Here is a 15,599-nt window from a genome sequence, read left to right as displayed (position 1 = left end):
GATGCAACAGTTAAAAAATTAGGTCAGCACAAATGAGCTATATACTTAAAGGATCAATAATATGATTAATAACTAAGAAGAATCAATTTCTGTTTAAATGATAGACTTGTATTGTTATTTCTCTGATGACATGCTACATTACAAACCACTATCTCCTTCCTACATGCTTTGAAAATATAAAGTCCTAATATGCACAGAAACTGTTCAGCCAGGAAGAACTTAATATTTTCACTTCATATTGAAGTCTTCACTTTGCAGTTTATTCTGACTGACTCTTTACCCAGACACAGTGTGAGCAGGTTAGATCATTTCATTATCTCCAAAATGATTTTGTTCTATTCCCTTTGCGTGTGTACGTACATGAAGTTGACACAGCCCGTCCCTGCAGGCGGAGCAATCCAAACAAAACTGAGGTTTGTAGTCGGGAGATGGCTCACGTGGGATGCAACCACACTGCACATAAACTGGTTTCCGAACTGGTGGTCAGACATAATTCCTAGGAGAAAGACACAGGGGAGAAAAACAGTAACATGTGTTAATGGCTCATTGCAAGGTGCTAACAGACCGAGAAATACATCTGCCATGTGTTTCATCATGGCAACAGTGAGTGGAAAAAAATCCGAGAGTGTGCCATTGAGTAATTAGAATTAATGCCAATCAAAATATTGGAGCTGGCCTTTGCTTGAGCCAAGACTGACTTTGCATTTACTGCAAGGATCCATGTATTTACTGCTATTATTCTTCATGAGGCCAATACCAGAGGAATTATTTACATTTTTCAAGGAGGAGTTGAATCACAATGTTATTCCATTATCTCATTCACAACCATTGCAGATCTAAAAGAAAATAAAACCTGAAGCAAAAAAAATTGCTCTTTAACTAAGAAAAATGAAGCTTTTAGAGAAAGGTATTATCTTTTTGTATACAGTTTTTTCTATTTGCAAAAAGCAGATGAACTCTGGGTTCATGAAATCTTCTGATCTGAAATAAAAGCAGCAGCCTTCCACAGTTTTACCAGTATACAACTCTTTGATTTCTTTTTTTTTTGAAACATGCCTCTAATACATGGATGACTGTAAATGTCATCTATTAATCCCTCCCTTTGGAATTCACTGCAGTTCATCATTAGACAAAAACCTATATTTTTTGACATAAAACAATATCTGACAGCAATCTTGTCCCCCTTGGAGCCATTCTGTAGTTTCCTACAAAGCAGTGCAAACTTGGTTGTTTGTTTGACACCCTCTGGTTTAAAGTAAGGCAATCTTACTGCAGTGGATCACTACACCTTTAATCCTGGGCCATGAAAGAGTAATTGTTGAAACTATTCTTTTAAATGCTATTATCAGAAGGGAATGCCTTGTTCCAAGTTACTTCAAATATTGAACATTCATTGCAGAAAACAGTGACATGGGCTAGAACATTGCTAATAGGATCAAAAGGAAAAGCAAATGGTTGCGGGTGTGTCCGTGCTCAACAAGGTCACTGTCAGCTGTTAGGTGATTGTGTTTCAAAGTTTATAATGGCTGGTATTTCTCATATTCCCTTGTTGCAATTCAAGTAACAGAGAAATAAAACCCACCTCCACCTCTCAGAATCCTCTGCTACTGTTTTTGATGGCAATTCTTCTGTAATGGGAATGCAACAATTTATCTTAAGCCCTTACAGATCCAGAGGTGGAAGGAGTTTGCAAGTGAGAGATCTACATCAAGGAGGGGGATGAATCCTTCCTAATGCAAATGTGGCTCCACCTGCTGCTCCCCAAGGACTGCCATGCCAGCAGCACATTGCAGGGAGGGGTGCCTGTATCACAAATAAACCATTTCGCATTTTATGGACCAAAAGCAACACCTGAAATCCCATTCAGGTACTGGTGAGGATCACAGACTATTGCTCGGGATTACAGATGCTACCTATCCTGAGGGCTATGAAATTCTAAACCAGCTTCAATCTTTTGAGGAGAGAAATGAGCCACAGTGAATTTAAGCAATTCATCCCAGGAATGACAGGAGGCAGCAGGTGGTGGTAATGAAGCCTGCATGTTTTTCAAAAAATAAAAAATCACAACCTCCTCGCTCAGTGTTTTTTAGTTGGTTCCCCACTGAGAATACACACAAGATTTTCTCTCATTCACACAGTTACAGTTCAAATCCCCAGTGATGCTTAAGCCCATTGCCTCAGGATGGTCACAGAGAAGGATCAGGCTCCCCTGAGTGGAGCCTCTTTTCTGGAGATCAACAATAGGGAAACCCAGGAATATGGTATTTTACAGACTGTTCTTTATTGGAAGAGACTAGATGCAGATGAGGTTTGGCCATCTCTTGCCATGCTGTACTGCTATTTTGAGTCTTTGTTTGCCTTTCTTGGCTAACTGGGAGGGCTGGAATTAACATCCTCAAAGACACCCACTTGACTGCTGGGCCCAGGCTCACTGCCCCACTCTCTGTGCTCAAGTCTATCCAGCAGTGCCCTGCTGAGATAGATGTGTCCAAAAATATGCCAAGAGAGATCCCTCACAGGGTAGGTGCTATTTAAGCAATTGCTTTGCTTTGCTGAGGGTGAAAGGTGGTAGCTGTGCTTCTTTCCCAAAATTGTGGGTCTTGTCCCTCTCTCTGAAGTTTGTGCTAAAGTCAGTGACTTCAGTGATGTGGGCTGGTGTCTCTGGGACTGATGCAGAGCACTAGCCCTTGCCTGTCATCATCCCTGTTTGTACAATGGGAAACAGCCAGACTTTACCAGGTTAATTAAATAACAGATGGTGTCAGGGGAGAAGCAAGAACAGCCCTTCAGTTTGAAGAAATCCCCCTTTCTCCAGAGCCAGCCAAATACAAGGGAGGACAAAGACTGCCCTACCACATCCCCCAGCCGGGGGACAGGCACACCAGCTTGGGAAATGTGACTGCTCCACTGCTTGGCAGCAAGTTGCGAGTTAATGAATTCCCTGGGTTTCAGGCAGTGTACTGCAAAAATGTGTCTAATACATCAAACACGTACAACATCTGTGGAGAATTTCTTTTTCCCTTGATTTACATTTTAGAAAAAGAACAACTTTGCAGTGACTAGAATAAATTCTAAACAATGAAAAAACCCAACTCATTCAAATATTTTTCAGAAAAAAAAGTCAATACGAGCACAGCAATTATTCAAAATGCCAATTTTATAATTCTATCATCATTATCTTGATATTTTATTAATAATTTGTTGTCATAATTTTTACAATGAAAACAACACTACTCGTCTGCTGAACCTTTCCTGAGTACATCAGCTCTATCTAGGGGTTCAGAGTCTTCAGATGGTTTAACTACAATTAAGTACTAAAACTTCATTCAGTGAGTGACAATGATATTATAAGAATTTTTTTAGGCTTAAATCCCATGGTTTCCTATTGAAAAGGTGAATATAAAAATTGTAAAAATGCAAAAAATGGAGAATGCAATTGATATTAGGAACTCACTAAATTAAGGATAAAGAAGGTTATTTTCCCCTTTTCCTTCCAGTCTTTTTGCAGTCCCTTACTATGGAAGGCAACTCCTCCCTTCTCCTCCATCCCCTCTCCAACCTGGTAAGCTGCTTCTCAGATTAAATATTTGCCCCATAACAAATCAAAGTACAAATGTGAAACAACATTCTGCTGCAAAAAATTTAAATTAATACAAAACAAGCCCAATTATACAGCAGCTCTCAGAACAAAACTATATTCTGCATGTACCTCAGACAGCTTCAAAGACAGATTGAGCCTTTGTTTAAGGTCCTTGGCTCAGGTCAGTATTGTTCTGTCCGTATCCTGCTCACATCCTGGTGACCAGTGCAACTATACATCCAAGTCTAGTGTTTACAAAACTAATAATCCTAAGGTATATTTTTAAGATCTGCCTGTATAAAACTCTATGAACTCTTTAGCAAATGATCGTTTCCATGCGACTTATTGAATACTGAAATATTCAAAGGTTTGTGAGAGCTACACATCCACAGCTCCAAAATGTGCTACATGCATAGAAGCTGTTAGCATCTCTCTGAACTCCTTTTCCTGTGGTTTTTACAGCATGTGCTCATCATAATGACATGTTTCAGACATCTGCACTTTCTAGATTCTCCATCCCCTAAAATTTCTAAGGCTTTAGGAGTTTCAGTATAATCAGTATAACCATTATAACCATTCAAATCCCAAACAAGCTTTCTACCTGCCAACAGCACTGCTAGGAGAGGAACTAGACATACTCAGTCTCTCTCAAGGGAACTCAGCAGCTGTTTTTATTGTGTAAACTCTAAAAAAATGTGCTTAGCTCTATTCAATGCACTATGTATAGTCACTGAATCAAAGAACTGAAGAGGTAGATTTCAAGAGAGAGAATAAATCCAGGGATAGAGAAAATTTATTGAATGGGAAATCTTAGGCAAAGTCAGATGACAAATACGTAGCTTCAATCTTTACATGTTAAAATACTTTTTACTGATAATCAGAATCACTTGTAGGGGTGTAGCAGCTAATGCAGGGAAATGTTTTGCCTCTTTTATAAGGTGGCATACAGGAAGGTGAGCAAGATGTAAAATGCTGTGTTAGGTGGTCCATAAATGGTCAAATGCAAGTGTGGTTCCGAAACTCATTACTACTTTCACCTTGTTATGTAGATTCTCCAAAAGGGAGAACTATAGAGGATAGGAACTACTCTCCCATTTAGGCCCCTGGAAGCCAAAAGATGATCTTTTCTACTGGTAGAGCTTGGAAAGCATCTAATGGTGCAGATAAATGCAGAAAGATTCACATAATTTTCTGCTTTTTGAGTCTGAGAAATATGTATCTGTGATAACCCTGACTTACACGCAATAACAACATAATGTTTGGTATTACAACATGACATATCCTCCTTACAGTTTTCTAAACCAGAACTTTACATAGGGAGCTGTATATCAAGGTCCTTGATAAATCCTTCACTGAGGCTAAGGCTCAACAGAATTTCCAGTACTAAACCAGATGAAAGGTAGTCTACCATTTCCTATTTCTTACATGAATTGAGTATGATATTAAAAGAGAGGGTTAATGTTAAATACAGGTATGAAATGAATGAGCACATTTTGGTTTTGCTGCCTCTAAACTGATTATCTGCTACATGTTTCCATTTTCAAAGCTATGTGTGACAGCAAAATGACAAACATAAAATATTGATGAAATACCAAGAACATAAAGCCCTAAGTAACAAAATCATTCTGGGCTCTTTGGGAAAGAAATCACTCCTGATTAATAGATAACAAATTTAAGTCAGAAACAGACACTTTCAAATTAGATTTTGCATTATGTAAAAATGAAGTACCTAGTCCTAGGAAGAATCTTTTCCCTTAGGAAACAGAGCTGGGGACCTACATTCTCCATCCAGGCTGTAGCATTTTGAAGGGTGATCCACAAATCCTCAAGCTAAGCACAGTTCTGGTATTACAAAGCAGGGAGTGACGCAAACAGGACTGTGTCCAAAGACACCTCCCATGCTGAATCCCGTGCTGAAGTGGCCAAACAGAGCCTGCAACTTGCTTTTCCCATGCAGCACCAGGGACTTGTTCTGTGAGGGAATGTAGGACTGTTCATTTTTTTTCCAAATGGAAAGGTGCTAGTAGCCACATATTTTATAATTATCATTTAAAGCAATCACGCTGCCAGAGAGTTTATGCCCTCAGTCTCTTCTTCCCAAAAGCACAACCTCTCTTATGAAGACTAATTATGTAGAGAGGTCCCCCACTCTCCTGACTCATGTAAGACCACACTACTCAGATGCAGGAGGTGACATGGCTTGGTGGCTACCGACAACAAGCCTCACTTTTCAGTAAAGTCCCTGTAGGACAGGTCTCCAGGACCACTGCAGAACCAAGGTTCTCCTGCAAGTTAAGGGAAAGCCACATGCCTTTCCACATCATTTGAGAAGCAAATTGGAAGCACAGTTGGCAAGGTGGCTGGCAAGATCTGAACTCACAGAAAGTCAAGTGCAGGCCCTAAGGATGTTTTTAGGTTAAAATCTGAATGAATATAGACACAAAGTGCTATTTACAGCTGCTAAAGCTGTCACTTTCAGACAACGTTTTCAGAGGTAGAGACTTTCCTTTGTCCTATGTCTCTTTGGATATTTAAAGGACCTTTTTGATCCTTATCTGTAAATATGTGTAAAATGAAATACATTTTTTCACTAAATGCGACAGCAAGTGAAATAATAGTTTATTTTTAGTTATTGGAAGAATATTTGAGGAATATCCTTAAACTGTTATGAACCACTTTCAGGACTCTGCAATGTAAATCTTAAAATTCTGTGGAGAACTAGTGGCAGGAAGAAAATCAAACCGCTATGTCTTCATGGTGGGTTTTGTGTTCCCTTTTTTTAAAAAAATTCAAACGTGTTTAGGAAAAACATCAGTAGTCTGTGTTAAAAAGGACCGTTGGGAGTAAAGAAATATCTAGAACTGGTAACTCTAATTTCTAAAATGTGAACACAAATGTACAACCAGGAGCTCATGCAGTTTCTATCCAAGTAAGCAGCCAGCTAAAGATAAATAAATTACCCATGCAAGTTCCTTTCAAAGTGAGTAAAGGTGCAGAATATGGCCCTAAGTGAACTGCACCCACCTAGCTAAAATATGTTGTTACTGATTGATTTTGGGGGGATTATTTCATTCTGCTTGACAGAAAAAACACATCTCTATTTGACAGAGTGTAACAGACTGCTAAAGCACTTGGTAGCCCTTGTGATCATTAAAGGTCAGGATGGTTTGGTAAATTATTAAACAGTATGAAGAAAGAAAAGACCAGCAAATGTCAGATATATTCTTCCACCCAGCAATATACTACCTTTATCTTTCTTGAAATCATATGTTTCACTATTATTATTACTGCTTCGTTATTAGGTAATAAATCCTTTCAGCATATGCAATGCTAGGGGAAAATGCCATCCACATGCTAATAAGAACAGTGGAAAAAGACCAGATAAATGTATAACATCTTAATAAAGTCTGTCACTAAAATCCATCAGTCCTTCTGTGATCAGAAGACAACTAGAGCCTGAATACAGCAATCTGATTCTTGGGAAGGTACCACTGTGCCGAAGTGACTCACCTTTTCTTCATATGTAAAATTTTAATGGGGGGGGGGCTATAGTTCTGCAAACAATCATTTATTGCAAGTTCACATTTGAATTACATTCACAAGTTGGGATCCAGGTATGAAGCAGATCACTTTACGACTTTTAGGTGCTTTATGCTCACATTTTTGAATATTTACTGAAGCAAGCCCTTCACTAGAAACACAGGTTTGCCGGAATAAACTTCTCATGTATGGATTTTTAAAAATTTGCTCTGAAAGAGAGGATATATTTTTACTTAATCTCTCTTTTAATGTTCTACTTTAAAGGGATTGTTAATTAAAACTTTTGAGCAGCCTTTTGTTAGAAACCACTTAGGAGTATAACTTCATCTCAAGGATTTATGATTACTGGTCTCATTAAACCTAACAAGAGTTACACATATGGAAATTGTGGTTCATGAGGAGAAGAATATCCCTTCTTTTGCATAATTCCCGAGGACACTGAACGAGCCCCTTGTGTAATGTGTGATATGGCTGCATGAGTCAGGAGGATGACGGTGGTGAGCCCTTGGTCTGCAGTGTGTTGGTGGTTTCAGGGTGGCCATTGTCAGAAGGGATGAGAGGACAATTTACAGCTGAAGTCTAAGTGCTCCATAGAGAGCAACATGGTACTAAGTTCTCCAAGGCAAGAAGATTTAGTAGCAGTACAGAGGGACCAGAAGCATTTGTACAAATACAAAATGCTAATAAGTTACTGTGTTGCTGAAATACAGAAGAAGAAAAAATCTCTCAAAGATTTGAGCCAAAATCTATTTTAAATGTTTTCCTAACAGCCCCCCAGCATGTTTTATAATAGCAACCTTTGCTTTATAGAAACGTGTTGGGCTGATACCTTCATTCTGTACTAGCTTTTCATAGATCTATTTTAGCAGTGTGTTCCAGTTTATTCTGTTGAAGAAAAGCAGCTGTCTCTGGTTTGCATTTACTTACTGGGCCTTTTTTACTGTTACTGTATTTGGCTTCTGAGCGTCTCATCCATATAAGCAGCTCTTGTACAACTTCCCAAAAATATTACATTTCTCTGAGCCTTTCCACTTCGCAAACCTAAATCTATGTCCCAGTAGCCAAATATCAGACACTGCTGAGTGTGGACTGAGTGGTTTGCATAGTGACAACACCCCTTCTTGGCTATACTGGTGCTGGTAACACCCCCTGGTACCCTGTTTGCTCTTCTATAGCCTAGCATGACTAATTGGGATAATGGCTTCAAGGCTTTACCTACAAAAGCCTAAGTCTCTCTTTAATTTATTTTAAATGAACTTAATGGTTTCTGGCAGCAGTCAGCCTTGTAATGCATTTCCTCTATTTTGATCCTTCCCCTGCAGCCATATTTTGCATTTGCCCACACTGCTGTCACTGCCTCAGTCACTGAAGGACGCACTCAGTGCCTGGTATCTTTGTTGCACTTGCACTGTCCCTAATTACTCTTTATATCTCTGTTGTCAACATTAATGGTGAACTTGGATGATTTAAAATTGATAGTTTTCTCCAAGGCAAATTAAGTCAGTCAAACCAATCAATAAGGATAACTGTATAATGAAACCAGAGGGACTTCTATATAAATCCTTCCAGATGGAGTATTTATCATTTACAGACATCTCTTCCTGTTTTGGAGTGATGTCGTTATGGAAGTTACCCCGTTCTATTCCCCAATCCCTTATCTCAGACCATGTGAAAGTCAACTTGAAACCATGTATTGTGTTGTCCAGGTTTCAATTGGGATAGAGTAATTTTCTTCCTACTAGCTGGTAGAGTGCTGTGCTTTGGATTTAGTATGAGACTAACATTGATAACACACTGATGGTTAAGTTGTTGCTCAGAAGTGCTGACATTTACGCCAAGGAATTTTCAGTGTCTCATGCTCTGCCAGCGAGCAGGTGCACAAGAAGCCAGGAGGGAGCATGGCCAGGACACTTGACCCAAACTGGCCAAAGAGATGTTCCATACCATAGAAAATCATGCCCAGTATATAAACTGAGGAGAGTTGGCCAGGAGCTGCCAATTTTTGCTCAGGGATGGGCTGGTCATCAGTCAGGTGGTGAGCAATGGTATTGAGCACCACTCGCTTTTTTTTAACCCCTTTGATTTTATTCCTCTCTCTTTTTTTCATTTTAATTACTATTATCACAATTATTATTTAAATTATTAAACTGTTAATATCTCAAACCCCTAGTTTTACCTTTTTCTGATTCTCCTCCCCATCCCACTGGAGGTGGGGAGGGGGTTGGGAAGTGAGTAAGTGGCTCACTGTAGTTGGATTCTGGGGTTAAACTACGATGTGTTCAGAAGCCACTGTGTGTCCCTCACCAGCATCAGCTGCAACATCTCCACAGAGCTGGAGACAAGAGGCAATTTCTATTCAGAGGAGCAGTCCTGGAGGCGCTGCAGGTCTTCTGATCCTCTCCCCACAGTTGGGCTTAGAGCAGCCTCAGCAGTGCCTGCATTAGGGTGAACTGTGTAAGGTCTCCTACAGCCCCATGTCACCTTGCTGGGACACTGAAGTGACCTATGGCATGGCCAGTCCCACAGCCTCTTGGGAGACTTATGGGATAGGCATGTCTCATAAAGGCCTTTCCTATCTGCTCAGGAAAGACTGCATGCAGGCAGGAGGGAGGGAAAAGCCAGCTGAGGTAATGATTATGCATGAAGATTGTAGCTTTATCTTCATGCATTTATACAAGGCCAACCACTAGAACATGTGCCAGTTGTAAACACCAGTTATAGTGTCCGTAACACTTTGATCCGGAGTGAAGACGTTTGCATCAGTGACACAGGAGCACTGGTTTGCCTTTCTGGGAGTTGAGAAAAGAGTTACAAATTCCTCAGAATTCATAACTATAAAAATAAAAACTGTAAATAAAGCTGCATAATGGGCAACATGGTCATGTTCAGCCTCTGCAAAGGTTTGAGGAGAGTAGAGAAATTACCAGTCAAGTTGTTGGGAGAAGTAAGGAAGAAGTGGGACTGAAAGAATGGGTTGGTGGGTTGAATGCGGAAATTTCAACTGAAACTGTCAAACTCCAGGAGTTATTTTTTTGAAACTATACTGAAATTCAACACTGCTGGCTAAAATCCACCAGTATCTCTGTCTGTATCAAATTAGTAGTGGAAGGAAGCACAGTCCTGCACACCACCTGTATACTCCACAAATATTCTAATGTGTCAGGACAAAACCTGCCAGATTTGCCTTATCTGTAGCCAAGAATGGATTACATTTACAGTTTTTATAGCATATGAGAACCAAACTGGGGGGGCCCTGGCTGTCAGGCTGGCAGTGGTCTAAAAGCATTCCTGAAAGGGAGAGCATGTGCTCCTCAGGTGCTGTGAACCAGCAGCAGGATGGGAGGATAGAGGGAGCCCAGAGGTGACAGCCAGTGTGGCTGAGAGCAGTGTCAGTCATTAGCACCTCGCTGACTCCCAAGGTGATGATACCCTGACCATGAAGTGTCACATCGCTGTCACCAGAGAAATGCACAGGGGAAAGAGAAGCAGAAGTTCTGATATTCAGGTGCTCAGCAAAGCTGGAGTTTGAAAAAAAAAAAAAGAAAAAGAACAATTTCTTTTCTATACACTTTAACATCTCTTTTTTTGATTGCTACAGGACAAAACAAAAAGTCTGGCGGTTGTTCCCTTTCCCTGGTAAAATGGGCAATAATTTACTTTGCCTCCTGGTTTATCTTAAATAGTGCAATGATCCCCTTCTTTGCAACTTCATGCTGCCTCTCCTCCACTGATCAGCAATGAAATATAATGTTGAGAGTATTGCTAAAGAGAAGAGCAGCATAGCCAGCAGGCTGAATTTCTGCCCACTGAAGGTAGATTGGCACCCATAAGAAGAAAACTCCTCAGAAGATGTATTGCAAGCTAGCAAACATGAACAGCAGCAAAACTTTCAGGATACAAAACCTAAATACAAAACTTTACACATCAAAATAAGCAAAAATAGTCACAGCCAACAAGTCAGAGGGAGAGCAAATTATTTTACTAATTCATTCCCAAATTACTACTTTTAACTCTAGTGACAAAAAACAATCACCCATCAGAAAAAATCTGGTGCATTGCCCCCAGACATAGAGTATATATTAAGACATAGATACAATAGACAGAAAATTGTAACACTTCACTTTTGTTTCTATCTGACAACATATATGGTCAGCTGAGAATCACAAGAAATTTTGCATTTCATTCCTTTGCCTGAAATTTACTTCTAGACAAAACATCAACAATCCTAAATATGCAAAAGCACTTCTGCATCAGATACAAGAAAGGCAAATAAAAGCAAGCTACCAAGAACAGCAACCCTCTTGTAAACTATCAATGTCAATTGAAACTTCTGTTATTGAAGTCTTTGTCCTCAGAAGAGCACTTTATGACTAAACGGTAAAGGCTAATCTTCTGCAGTCATTTCACATGCAATATAGGATCTTAAAACCCATGGTTGAAAGAAGAAAGCTTTATCCAGACCTATGAAAAGATGAGGAAAACATCAAACCAATCACCACAGGTAAGAGATCTGAGTTGCATTTAAAGATCTGGGATGGAAACGGGAAAAATATTTGGACTCCAGAAGCGGGGGATGAATGTGAGCAGAGCATCCCAGCTGCTGCTGTTGCAGGTCTTTGAACTAGATGCTTGAATTTAATCTTAAAACTTGCTTGCCTCAGTTCCATGAACGAACATTTAGCTGAAAGCCATCCTCTCCTAGCTGACACCCCCCACTGTGACTGTAGGAGGATAAATGTTCCAAGATTTTACTGTGGTTTTAAAAGGATTTAAAAAATACGCTAAGTCAAAGTAGCACCCAAGGGACTTATGCTGGGGAGCAGCAGTCCCATTAATGTATAAAGAGAAGGCTAAAAATATATAGATAAAACATGGCTCTGCTTTTTGACATGCTAATCTGCCCTTAACAAGAAAAATACCTTGAAGAGCTGCAGCCCTACTGTGAGGTTCCGTCCTTCATTATTGTTTTGCAATAATGAAAAAAGTATGTGTGTCACAAAGGGAGACATTTAACTTTCCATCTCAAGGTCTCAAATACATTTTTTCTTGTTCAAAGCAGATTAGCAGTTCAGGAAATGAGCAGGTTTCCTAATTTACACTAATCTAAGCACTGCCATGTATGCTATTTGAGGTGTTTTCTTCAGGGACTTCCAGATACTTTGCAGTTGTAATTTTGCTGTCTCACACTGTAATATCAGCTCTTAAAAAAAATCAGCCCTTCTCCACATGTCCATGTTCTCTAATCTGACACTGATGTTTCTCTTGGAAGGCATCTATTGATTTATGAATGGAGTTAGTGTTTCTGAATCTTGTTGCTCATTGATAAACTAGTATATAACAGGATTATTTCTGGTAAATAAATGTTTGCCAAATCTGAGTAGACTAGGGAGTTTTCAATTGATCTACAAACTACAAACTGCCAAACAGTTTGATCTGGATGAATAGGGGATTCTAAAGCTGACTAACAGAGAACTATTTAGTACAATCCCAAACCATCGTTGAGAAAGGATACTGTATTGCTTAAACTGCTTCTTGGTAGATTGAAGCTGTGTCATATGAGTGAATCCAAATGGTGACATGGCTGTTCCACAGTGAGGCTGAAGACAGCACCACGGTGGCCACCTGGGGAAGATGCTCCACATCTACAAGTGAGCAAAGATATGAAGGAGTGGGAAACACCTGTGTCCTGCTTCCCCAAAAAATAGTCATGGTAGAACACCTGTGATCACTGATTGTGGCTATAATGGATCTACGTACTCCACACTTATAACACTCCCTGATCTTTATTTTGCAATTTATCTCAATGAATCACCATACTGCACTTTGAAATAAGTTCCATAATTAGTTTTCCATCCATTTTTCATTTAAATGTTTTGAAATACGAACACTGCACAGCTGGAGCTGCAGGTTGTCCTGGCAATATATCAAAAGCTCGAGGGCTGCCAATATTTTGCATATAGGTATGTATGGATGTACTATTCTTTTAGGGTGATACATACAGCTCTATGCAGTGTAGTACAGAGTACAGATAGCTCTTTGGAAATTACATCTAAGCTTAAAATAAACAGCCATAGAGAAATAATAATGATGAAAAGACAAAACCCATCAATTTGATCTTCCAACTTTTGAATGCTTCTTTTTCCCTTGTTCCCTCTTAAGTGATACATTGAAGAGATTCTTTAAAATAGCAAATTAAGGAAACAAAGTATTTTATCATGCACCAAAAGCATTTTATCACACAGAAGTACATAGACCCTCACACTGTGTGACATAAGCTCAGATCTGTCAAACCCATATCAGTAACTGATACCACTTGAACTAGCTATCTTAAGATAGTTAAGTTTGGTTATGCTGAAATCACTTCTCTGAATAATTAGACTTCTGTGAGCAGCTCCAAATTAGCTTTCAGCTGTTTAATTCAACTACTGATAAGAATATATAAAGTTGTAAAACTTTTATAAAAACTGAGTAAACACTTGAGGTGTTACAGCCCCTGATAACTCCCACGGGTATGGTCCAGACCACTTGAACCTGTACTTTAGATGCTTAATGAGTCAGTCCTCACACAGCAAATGATTACATTCCTTTTAAAAACAGCATGGAGAGATAGGCGCCTGTGATGGGCTCCACAGAAGGCTACCTATAACTTATGACCCATTCAGTTGCTCAAAAATTTCAAGCATTCCTTGATAATAAGGGTTATGGAGCACAAAAAAAATAATATATTCAACAAAAATATTGTGATTCCCTTTGGCTAGCCCTACAATATAGCTATTTCCAAGAAAATAAAGGAAAGAAATCTTTTTCTTGCTAGCAGGCACCTTTTTTGTGCTATCAAAAAAAAAAAAAAAAAAAGACCTTCTAGGGATCACAGCCTATGAGTTAAAATAAATTCCCAACATTCACTGTAGATGTAGCATTCAGAAATTTTAAATATTTTTATAACTAATTCCACTCACTTTGTGCAAATGGCAATTTTCAGAGACATGTAATATGGATGGATTATTTTAGGAGAATCAAACCATTAGGGATAGATACCCCAGTAAATTTAATTTATTTTTGAAGTAGGAAAAAAGTAAGATTTACTGAAAAACTGACCAAAGAAGAACATTAGGAACAACAAAAATGCTGAATTGAAGTCATAGAATCACAGAATATGCCAAGTTGGAAGGGACCCACAAGGATCATTGAGACCAATCCTTAGCCCTGCACAGAACCACCCCCAAGAGTCACACCACGTGCCCAAGAGCATTGTCCAAATGCTTTTTGAACTCTGTCAGGCTTGTGCTGTGACCAGTTCCCTGGGGAGCCTGTATTGGTAGATCTCTGAGAAGCACTGGGTGAGGCAGGTGCTCTCTGGTGTGTTTTGAAATTGTGAAGGTAGCAAATGATTAGTATAGGAAAGCTGAAAATAATCCTCAAGACAAATACTTCATGAAACAAACAAACCTTTGCTGCTGAAGTGGATTGTTTTCCGTGATGTATTATTCATAAAAATGAACGCATGACTATATTCAAAGCTGAGCCTGAAATGCCTGAGAGTGTCTGGACAAGAAAGAGATAGTTAAACAGCTACATCTCTACAAGTATGGTTGTAGAGCTTCATATCAGTATAGGTCTTCTTACATGGACAATGAATCACCTTGTACAGTATAAGATAACTTTATCCTGTTAGAATTGAATCTCTGCAAGAGAATATACCAATTTGATCACAGCTTCCTTCCTGTAGCTCCTGTTGTTCCACCACTACACATTTTTTGTGCATAAAATACATTTTAAAATCCAATATATCATAGAAAACCTTATTTTAGAACTTCTGTGATTTCTGTACAGATGATATTTCCTGAATGAAAGCCTTTCTTTGGTCAGACGGTCTAAGTAAGAATAGCAGTACTTCTGCTTTGAGGCTTATGCTTTTCCCATGGAGCTTTACTGAGCTATGATACATGTGGTCATGCAGTTCTTCCTTATAACTACTCAAAGAAAGAACATCCTATTCTTTGCTCCCTTCTGAAGGATCAACAGTGTGATCAGGATTGTGTCACATTAATTTAAAAAAGGAGCCATGGCACATATTGCAGTACATTCCAGGAATGCTGACCATGAATCGAAGGCTGACTTACAAACTTCCATGCATTTTGTAACAAACTGTTAGTTCTACCTCCCCCAAACCCAACATCTAAGTTCTTTGGTTAATTTTTTACAGTTTGATCTAAACAGCTTCATTTGAACAGCTAGTTCCTCTGTTTTCATGCCTACTTCTCCCTCATTCTAATTGCTTCAGCAAACCTCCTTCCCCTCAACCTCCACTGTCCCAGTCTTTCTACTCTGCCTGCTTCCATGCTTTCTGTGGACCTCAAATATCCCTGCTCACATTTTCTCTACAAGCCATCCCTTCAATCTTCTTCCTCAAGTAGCTCTCAAATGACAGTCCTCACCACAGGACTGCAGGAACAGAGCTATCTTCACCTTCCTTCTT

At 39.3% G+C, this 15,599-nt stretch overlaps 1 protein-coding gene across 1 annotated transcript in view; it reads right to left on the bottom strand.

Moving 5' to 3' along the window:
- The window catches only part of RELN (reelin), a 265,985-nt gene that overhangs the window by 198,341 nt on the left and 52,045 nt on the right, over positions 1-15,599 (bottom strand). The window contains exon 3 of the mRNA XM_018068188.2: positions 361-496. Within this exon, the coding sequence (XP_017923677.2) occupies positions 361-496 (136 nt within the window). The remainder of the gene's footprint in view (positions 1-360; positions 497-15,599) is intronic.

Source organism: Manacus vitellinus, unplaced genomic scaffold (assembly GCF_001715985.3).
Source record: "Manacus vitellinus isolate BGI_N305 unplaced genomic scaffold, ASM171598v3 scaffold_13_pilon, whole genome shotgun sequence".
NCBI classification, from domain to species: Eukaryota; Metazoa; Chordata; class Aves; order Passeriformes; family Pipridae; genus Manacus; species Manacus vitellinus.
This window is presented reverse-complemented; position numbering and strand designations above follow the sequence as displayed.